This window comes from Ictalurus furcatus, chromosome 17 (genome assembly GCF_023375685.1).
Source record: "Ictalurus furcatus strain D&B chromosome 17, Billie_1.0, whole genome shotgun sequence".
NCBI classification, from domain to species: domain Eukaryota; kingdom Metazoa; phylum Chordata; class Actinopteri; order Siluriformes; family Ictaluridae; genus Ictalurus; species Ictalurus furcatus.
In genome coordinates, this window is record NC_071271.1 from 23,781,663 (window position 1) to 23,792,323 (window position 10,661).

At 37.4% G+C, this 10,661-nt stretch overlaps 1 protein-coding gene across 3 annotated transcripts in view; it reads right to left on the reverse strand.

The window, feature by feature from the left end:
* rap1gap2a (RAP1 GTPase activating protein 2a) overlaps window positions 1–10,091 on the reverse strand; it is a 107,183-nt gene extending 97,092 nt beyond the window's left edge. For 2 of the 3 annotated variants that reach the window (XM_053647795.1, XM_053647792.1), the window contains exons 1-2: window positions 9,708–10,091; window positions 3,872–3,907 (exon numbers count right to left, since the gene is read on the reverse strand). In XM_053647795.1, the coding sequence (XP_053503770.1) occupies window positions 3,872–3,907; window positions 9,708–9,751 (80 nt within the window). In that variant the 5' untranslated portion in view covers window positions 9,752–10,091. Of the gene's footprint in view, window positions 1–3,871; window positions 3,908–6,313; window positions 6,418–9,707 lie in introns of those variants that run through there. The other variant, XM_053647796.1, reaches the window with a different exon arrangement.
* Between the last annotated feature and the right edge of the window lie 570 nt (window positions 10,092–10,661).

The window sequence follows — 10,661 nt, forward strand, 5'->3', positions numbered from 1 at the left end:
ATGTTTTAAACACAATAACATCTCATCGTCTGAAGCAATAACACACCACTCACCAGATTTTGCGAGGCATCTTTAGCTCTTTAGCAAAGAGTGTGAAGAGCAACAGCAAGAGACATGGATCGTCTATGTGCTCACTCTGACTACACACTCATATTCTCTCTCTCTCTCTCTCTCTCTCTCTCTCGCTCTCTCTCTCCCTCTCTCTCTCTCTCTCTCTCTCCCTCTCTCTCATCTCTCACAGACTTTTTAATAATTCAGACAGCACTTATCCTTATTACATAGACAAAAGCCCTGGCATAAACACCCACACACACACACACATATACACAAACACACACACACACACACACACACACACACACATACACACACTTGATTATGCTGAATATCTGAATGTTGCCCAGTGCAGCAGGTTAAAAACAGACGGCTCTCTTTGTAGTGTCAATCAAAGGGTACAAGATCTTCAGTAACAACAGCCTGCTTACACACGCAGACACACACACACACACACACACACACACACACGTATACTGATTTCCATGGATCCTGACAAGAAAAGGTAGTTTACTGTAGTGTTAATGAAAATTTTAGGACACAAAAAATCTGAAAAATAGCACACATATTACAGTAAATCATATGCTGTGTGTATGATGTGTGTATGATGTGTGTATGCTGTGTGTATGCTGTGTGTATGATGTGTGTATGCTGTGTGTATGATGTGTGTACGATGTGTGTACGCTGTGTGTAAGATGTGTGTACGCTGTGTGTATCATGTGTGTACGCTGTGTGTACGATGTGTGTACGCTGGGTGTACGATGTGTGTACGATGTGTGTATGCTGGGTGTATGATGTGTGCATGCTGTGTGTATGCTGTGTGTATGATGTGTGTATGCTGTGTGTATGATGTATGTATGATGTATGTATGATGTGTATATGCTGTGTGTATGCTGTGTGTATGATGTGTGTATGCTGTGTGTATGCTGTGTGTATGATGTGTGTATGATGTGTGTATGATGTATGTATGCTATGTGTATGCTGTGTGTATGATGTGTGTATGATGTATGTATGCTGTGTGTATGATGTGTGTATGATGTGTGTATGCTGCGTGTATGATGCGTGTATGCTGTGTGTATGATGTGTGTATGCTGTGTGTATGCTGTGTGCATGATGTGTGTATGATGTATGTATGCTGTGTGTATGATGTATGTATGCTATGTGTATGCTGTGTGTATGATGTATGTACACAAACTGCATTTTTATGGAAACAAGGAAAAAGGCTGGAACCAAAGCCTCTAGAAACACCTGTGCCCATTTGTATCAGCCAGCTTTGATGTTTATGTCTTTGTTCTTCACCTTCTTCATCTTCTCTCATTATGAAACCTGATACTAAGCCGTGAAAACAGCAAAAAAACAAAAAAAACAAACAACAAACAAACAAACAAACAAAAAAACTACTAATACGGCACATCGCGCATTCAGTTTTCTCTCCCATCTTATATGTATATGAGGAATTAAACACGACAGGGCGTGCTCTTATAGTCACGAAAGGCTTTACACCATAGCGACATGTCAATGATCATCATTTTTTATTTAGTAATCAACGACACGTTGTGTTTAAAGCTACGTTTATTTTTTGTGGAACATTCACAAGACCAGTTAGTTCCTGGTATCACGTATGATACAGCAGCCATAAACAGTCATTCCCTCTCCATCTCTTTTCTAAGAAACCACAAAGCAGAAGCTAACACTGGAGACTCCTTCCATAAACGTCAAATAAACATCTCCTTACAACCCCCCCCCCCCCCCAAAAAAAAAAAACGCCACCATATGAATGCGTACGTTACGCATATACGTTCATCTCTATTAAATAACAAACAGGGTTTTTTTTCTTCATTGATGATCAGACTTCGATTATGCCGAGCGTCTGAGAAACAAAGCCGTGTGACCGAGTTGTTACGTTAGTCTTAGAAATGTAAAAATAACGTATTCGAAGAAGCGCATCGCCTGTATCGCGTTGTTGCTACATTACTACTGTATTTTAAAAAAATATCGTATTTAATTTCTTGTCGCTAGCTGCTACTTCAATAGCTGCTACGGTATAAGCTAATCTGCTGAATACTATGTCATAGTATGTTATGTTTACATTCACAGCATTTTTTACTCCCTGTTATATCTGACACTTCCAGACTAGAACTGTGTACTGGTCGGCGCTACGCTGTCACTTACTGTGCCTATTGTCCTTGTTTTAGTAGTCACTGTACTGTCTTGTGTTGTTCCTACGTGCACTTTATGGAGAAATGTGTAGATCTTATTCAGTTCTGTGTCGTCTCATGTGGTTAGTGTGTTGTTTTACGTAGCACCGTGGTCCTGGAGGAAGGTTGTTTCGTTTCGCTGTGTACTGTACCAGCTGTATATGGTTGAAATGACAATAAACCCACTTGACTTGACTTGGCATGAGTGATCTGAATTACAGCTGGAGCTACTGTCAGAGCTGCTGTTATAGAAAATGAATCCACACCTTCTGACCAATCAGATTCAAGAATTCAAGACTATAAACTTGTACGAAGGATGAGTAATCACGTGCGTCGTCATTAAGACGAGATCAGATCAAACCAATCTGCTATACTAAGATCACAGGGAATCTCCGAGGATCCAGATGTGGAACTGAACCGAGAACCAGATCGTATGCAACTTTTGCATCTTTTCCGGGTCCGGATCAGGCATCAGCTTAAGTACCAGCAGTGAGGTAAATCTCATTCCCTATTACGTTTATATTCTGTCTGGGTATTTTTTTTAATTGAGTTACGCCTACATTGGGCTTTCGTAACATCTTCATAAGGATCGCATGAATCTTTTATAAAGTAATGCTGGAGGATTTATGCATTAAGTGTGCATGTGTGTGCCTCATATAGCTCTACAAACGTTTCTTGATATCCTTTATTTCTATTCTTAATAGTGAGGGGTGGAAAATACTTGCGTAATTGGGACTTCATTACTATACGTATAGTATTCATTTGAGTGTTATTGAATGAAATGAATGCTCGTACTCTAACGTAATTACATTTCCAAGGAAGGAACGCTCTTTACAAATCTCACAGATCTCCTGTTCTCTCTAGCCAATGACTGTACACTTCGCTCCTGTGCATTTTATTCACATTTCAGTTTAAAGCATCCAATCGAATTCATTCGTGTCGGAAATAAAACGGTCAAGAATCACGTTAATCTTCTTCATTTCATCAGTTAAATATATTTACATTTTAATACACCATTACATCTTTTTACTTTCACCATACTTACTTTTTTTTTTTTTTTTTTTTTTTGGATACATCCACTTTTATCTGAGCAGTATTTTGACACATTATGTACAGTACATTTTCACTTCTCCAGAGTACAGTGGTGTTCTATTCCACCGGAGGAAAGTAAATCGACATTTTCCATCAGTATGAACAAATGAATTATTTTACTGCTGCAAGTCTGATATAAGATTAATCAGGACACTGTTGGGTTTCTGTGTGTAGAGTATCATCACTCTGTGTTTGGTGATGGGAAACGGGAGGGGTGTGAGAACCCCTGCTGGGCAAACAACTCACTCCTCTATACAATAACATTGTATACAACAATATAATTATAACCGTTAAACCTGGTAGGCTAGGTAAAAAAAATGAAATACTTATGCAAAACTGCAAATTCTTAAAGCTCTGAGTGTCTGGTTTCATACGAGCCGTCAACCATTGTTGAGAAATAAATTCAGTGCTGAAAACTGGCACCACCAAAACAGTCAAAACAGTCTGCTAAAAAGAGTTATTTGGCGTAATTTCTCTGCACTCATCCATATATCCACTCCTTATCGTACATAATATTGATGACTCACCTGGCTTTCAGAGCTGCAACACTGGTCTTGTCAATCCTAGAAAGAGGAGGAACGAGAGAATATTAACACTCTTATAAACCTTGGGTTGGAATGAAACGTGTGCACGTCACATGACACTCCTGTGATTAGGTCTGAAATATAACAATAAACCTAATCCGATCATTCATTATTAATTACTATTCACTCATTCATCTTCAGTCAGGGTCGTGATGGATCCAGAGCCAATCCCAGAAACACTGGGTGTGATGTGGGAATACACCTTCACCATCTCTGGGCACACATACATTCTCAGAGTGGCAAATCCATCTATAGGCATGTTTTTAGGAGTTAGGAGGAAACCAGAGAACCCAGGGGAAACCCACACAGACACAGGGAGAAACTCAACCTAGACAGTCACCTGAGCTCGAACCCCAGATCCTGGAGCTGTACAGATACAACATCAGTGTATCACCCTGACTGCTATTAATTGATCAATAATAATCAATCGCTTAACCATTTCTGGAAGAATCCTATATGATATAAAGCTATCATTAATTTAAGAAAAGACATCCATATGAAATGAAGTGGGTTTTTTTTTATAGTTATAGCATTGGCGGAGTTTGGGCAGGGGCGCCTAAACAAAACATAGATCGAATGTCCAATCCGATTCACTTCTTTACAAAATTGGCTGTGTGATGCAATTTGTTTATGTACGCGTCATTTCCCTTTAGAACAGTAACAGGCAGAGAGGACTTTTAGCCGTCTGAAACTCACCACGAGTCACTCGCGGTCAAGCATGGGTGAGTCACGGCTGTCCGATTTTAGCACTGCTCTGCATCAGAAGGGAAACTGACATTGACAAGGACGAGGTAGTCGCCAGATTTGCCAAAGAAAAGGCGAAGAAGATGAAGTTTTAAATATAGCCTCAATGGCGTTTGTTGTGTAGCGTATAACCTGGTGTAAGGTTTTTTTTAAAAAAACTTTCCCCCCTTTGAACATGTTTAATGAGTTCGTTCAGTTCAGAGCTCGTTTTTCTTAATCAGACTGTCTGATTGTTTAGGTCGGATAACATAACAGGTTGGGGCGGTCAATGGATTTTTAAGTTTGTTTGTAGTTGGTAATACTGCACTGTTGTGGTTTGGTCTAATGTAGGCCTAAACGTTGCTGAACGCCTTTACTGTTTTGTTTTTTTTAACCCTATTTTGACCCTAATATTGTTTTTGTAAACAATAAACCCACGATACTGACCCCGCGTGTGTACTACGCGTGTGATTTGAAAGATTGCTTAGGATACACAATACCTAAGCCTAGCCGACATTGTTTTGCTTTGCCGATCCAGACTTGCATTTACTGCTACTGTTTTTTTTTATTATTATTATTATTATTATACAACCAGATTAATTAATAATAAGGGGGCCCTGAATATTTCTCGCTCTCCACCCCACCCCCCCTTTGCTCCGCCACTGAGAGTACATGACAGATAATTACTTGGGTATTCTTACAGACTGGATTTCACTTTTAAAAAAAATACCGTCTGCACAATCACAACGTAACATCGCTGCAGATCATTATAAAGATCATTATAAATAGACTTCACACTGAGTGAGAGTTACTGTGTGTAATCCGAATGGATGTTTATTGGGTTTACAGTTTAACAATGCATGTAAGATAAAAAAAAAATATATATATATATATATATATATAATTATTATATAATCATAAATGAAGGCTGAGATGACGTGGATTGAATTGTTAGATAGTGTGTTTACTCAATGTTAGAAATTTAGACAGGGTTTTAATCATCCGGAAAATACCATCTGGCCATGACCTATGATGAAGCCTCAAAAGGAGGTATTTATTTATAAACGTATTTTTGGAACGAAGCGTGTTTGAAAAGCCCGCCTCGTCGACGGATTAGGGATGTCACGTCCTGTTGTTTTTTGCCACGTTACCCACGTTAGCACAGGCAAGTGTATTTCTGTCAAAGAGGAAAAATAATTTGTTTACGCCAAACAAACTGAGCTAAGCGCTGAAGTTCTAGCAGTGAATTACGCATAAAAAATTAATTCAAACCGTGAGTTGTGTCGAACGGAGGTAGGTGTAGAGATGGATTAAACTGCATCGCCATGGTTACAGTTTGGGTACAGGCTTCCAGTCGACATTGTGTGTGTGTGTGTGTGTGTGTGTGTGTGTTCAACTCATTTAACAATTTCCATATTAAAATTTCACACAGTATAGAATGATATGATAACGAAGATGTGTTATCACGGAGATCACACGCTGGACAACATGCATAGTGTGTGTGTGTGTGTGTGTGTGTGTGTGTGTGTGTGCATGGCTTCTAGCCTATAAGTACACTGAGTTCAAATCGAGACAGTGTTATATTTACTAAAGACTGAGACATAATACTTTTTATCCATTTATAGTTGCATTTAATGCTGCGGAACGTCCAGTATTACTTACGTCATAGCAGCTATGACTTCCGATATTCTCGTCAGGAACCTCTGAAGAACTCTTTACTTCTGTAGCAATGTAGATGAATGTGTGTGTGTGTGTGTGTGTGTGTGTGTGTGTAGCTTCTGGCCTTTGCTATAAATAGCTGAGCATGGCCATGAGCCTGGTGTGCGGTTTAGAAAGAAAACATTATGTCATGAAATCGCAGCGATTCAAGTTTGTCCAGCCCTAATGTGTTTTTCTCCTTCATAAACTACTCCCTGGGTCCTGTTACCTCATCTTCTCTCATCACTGCCAAGCCGTCAGTGTGTATGTGTGTGTGTGTGTGTGTGTGATAAGATCAGTCTTTTTGATTACCAAATAACCAGTGAGTACACACAATGCGAGACAGGGACACAGCTACAACTGCGCCACAGCTTGTTCAATTTCCTGCTTCGTTCGTCTCACTAGATAAGGTAAATAAAGCGAAACTGTGTTTCAGCTCCGTTCAAAGAATAGCAGATGGATTCCGTAATACATCTCTCTGTTCTTGTGTCGTATGGAAGAGATTTATGGATGAATAACCACGCCATCTCTGCTTCTCTACATACGGTATAATCTCACAGAACAGAGCTCGAAATAGAAATGAGATAGGAATATAATCTCACAGAATATAATCTCTCACACACACACTGATCAACACACACACACACACGTGTCCGGTTGAGGAAGATTCATTTCGGTTCCTTTTAGCCTAACGAGCATGTCCTCTACGAGGATGATCCTAGAGTTTAACTCATAGGCCTGGTGAGAATGTATTTACACAAACTAGGAGGAAATAGAAATACTTGTGCAGCTGAATGCATAAAAGGAACCGTTTGAATATCAAATTTCTCCAACAGGAAATATGTCATGTTACTTTTACCACCCAAAGCTTATTTTCCAATAACAGTACGTTTAGAAGTGTTTCATTCCTCTTAGACTGCAGCAATTTGCCAACAATGACATGTTGTAATTGTTATATTGTGGAAAGGTCACAGTGGTTTAGTGGTTAGAATGTTTTCCTCACACCTCTAGGGTTTGGAGATCGAATCCCATCTCCACCCTGCGTGCGCGGAGTTTGCATGTTCTCCCCGTGCTGCGGGGGTTTCCTCCGGGTACTCCGGTTTCCTCCCCCAGTCCAAAGACACGCATGGTAGACTGATTGGCATTTCTGTTGAGGCGTGCGATGGGTTCCATGGATGGAAACGTCGTGAAACGTCCATGAAACAAGTTTACGTTCCTGTTATCGCTTCGATTATATCAGGTCTAACCAGTCGTTCCTTCACTTCCTGTTAAAGTTAATAAGACAAAGAATGCGGCTCGCCACGTTATGAGAAACGACGGCGTGTCCGTCCTGAAAACCTTCCTTTGTCGTAAAACTTTAAAAGATTAAAATGCACATCCCCTCACAGAAAACTTCGCCAAATCAAAGACTGCATTTATTTTATTTTTTTAAATCTGGTTATTTGGACCATCTGCCCTGCAAGTCCATGTTTCTTTAGTTGTTAAAAACTAAAAAAAACAGAGCACATCAATATCAACCTGTGATTTGGAGCTGCACTACTGTCAGAGCCTCTGTTATGTAAATAGAAACACACAGAGCGTGCAGTTTTATAAAAAAAATATATATTTTTTTTAAAATCCACGCTAGAGTAGTGTGACACAAAGCAGAGTTAGTGTTACTGATCATTTTCATATAAAAGCATGTGCGTTATTCCACTTATACCACAGAAAATCTGCCAAGGATTACAATTTTTTTAAAGGTTTAAAGGTTTTAACAGTTTATAGTAAAAGATTTAATGTTGTGTAACATCCGAGACACAAGTTATCACTTGATTTATAGTATAGTATATAGTATAGAAACCGTATAGAAACCTGAGACTCCTTCCATAAATTCCATAAATAAACATCTCCTAATAAAAAAAATTAAAAAAATTCACTACATCAACGAGTTTGCTTTGTTACACAACAAAGACGTTTTGTTTTTGTTTTTTTTGTTGTTTTTTTTTTATCCACTCATTATTAGTCAGTGTGGAGCGTTCACCCTTTAAGTCCCTATGTATGTGCTGTTACTACGGAAACAATAACGTATTAGAACGAGTGCGTGAATATTAACCTTCTACACACCTTCTGATCAACACCGTCTGAGCAATTTACCTTTAAAATAAGTGGCTATAAATTATGATAAACAATACCAGTAAACAGTAAAGTGTGATATTAATTAACACTACTTATTTTCGAGTGTGTGGTGTTTTTTTTTTTTTTTTTTTTGATCAAACAGCCGAATAACCTCTTAGGCTCCTTTAAATTTACAAACCCAAAGGATTTTCTTAAAAATAAATAAATAAATAAAATATTAAGCCAACATTATATTATAAAAGTGAACACTATCCACAAAATTATTTGAAGTTCCCTGGTGGAAAAAAAAAATATATATATATATATATATATATATATATATATATATATATATATATATATATATATATATATATTTATAAATTTATATATATATATATATATATATATATATATATATATATATATATATATATTTGCAGTGTCCTATTGAAAAAGCAAATATATTTGAAATGCAATAAAGTATATATATATAAGAATTGTACCATCGTTAAATATATAAAAAGCATATTAACATCATGCTTTTACCAATTTTCACAATAAAACTTTTAACACACTTTAAAATAATTGTAATATATATATATATATATATATATATATATATATATATATATATATATATATATATTAGAAAAATATACTTAAATTGAAAATTCCGTGAATTTTTTTTTTCCGTTCACTTACTTGAACTTTATTTTATATATATATATATATATATTTTTTTTTTTGGTATTTTTTTTTAAACTATATGCTCAAAATGATCATTGCAACAATCCACTGAAAGCGTATTTTACAAATACATTATTTCATATCCCGAAGCTGTAGAATATCTGAAGTTAAATTTGAGTGTAATTTTTGAGTTTACGTATTCAAGCTTGGAATTCACTTCATTACTTGGACATTTCTTTCAGAAAGAGTTCAAATGTATGACTAACGCGTTGAAAGCCCTTTTTTTTTAAACTACATTTTTAAATATAATAAGTGTACAGGCTACTCTCGTAATTGTGATTTAAGTGTAAGTATGTTTAATAAGTTAATAACTGTCCGAGAAGTATCGTGTTACGATCGCACTCGTTTAAACTGGCGATCTGCTCTGAAAAACCTCTAAATCCCTGACTCTGGGTTAGCTACAACACACTCAAGTCCTCCATCAAACTCTAATTCACTGCATCAGCAAGTCCAAAATTTAAATATTAAACCCAAAAAGAGAACTGTGAGTCAGAGGCCAGAAAACAGAACGTACCAGCCAAGTCCCCCGAAAGACACACTCCTCTTCCTCCTGAGCATGCTGACTGCACCAGCTGGGTCCAACTCCCACACACACACTTTCTCACACAACTCTCGCCTGGTCTCGCACTTCACCTGTGCACGCTGACGCACGTTTAGAGGGCGAGAGAGAAAGGAAGTGAAGGGAGGGACGAATGTTTACAAGTTTCTGTTGTTCTCTAATCACTCACCATCGCTTTCTGACATTTTTCTCACTCTCACTCCATTTCTTTGTCTGTCTGTCTGTCTGTCTGTCTGTCTGTGACTGTAGAAGTGTTTTAATAAATTCAGCCAAGCAGAGCCGTGCAGTAAAATACATTTCTATAGCTGCAGTGATATGTGCAAATGTTTGTGTCCCCAATGCTTTCAGGGTGGAAAATGGAAGCTGTACATTTATGTATCTCTATACAACTGAGAGAAGTGAAAAATGAAACTTTGGTGTACCTTGTTGTGTAAGAAAAACAACCATCCAAAAATGTGGCAAGATCAACAGAAAAAAAAAATTTACTTTTTTTTTTTTAAGACCTGTCAGGAAGAATGTGCATGGAGGCAGGCTATAGTGACATAATAATTACAAGTGAGTAATATAAAAAAGTACAATATAATATACAAATAATATATATATATATATTTTTTAAATACTAGAAGTTTGCACCCAGAGGTGCTTCCTGGACTTTAAGGGGTTAATATTTTAATATACTACATCCAGCACTTGGACTTGTTTTCCGTTCATGTTACCAAAACAAACAAAGATGGAGAATATGAGCTAAAGGTCATGAGTCGGACAACTACTGCACATGCCCAGTGTGATTTTTTCTATTGTTGTGGATGGGGAAGTTTTGGCAAATGAACTGAAAATTTTGGCTAGTGTGGCCAAATTAAAAAACAAAACAAAACAAAAACAGTGTTACTGCAGACTTGATCTAAGGCT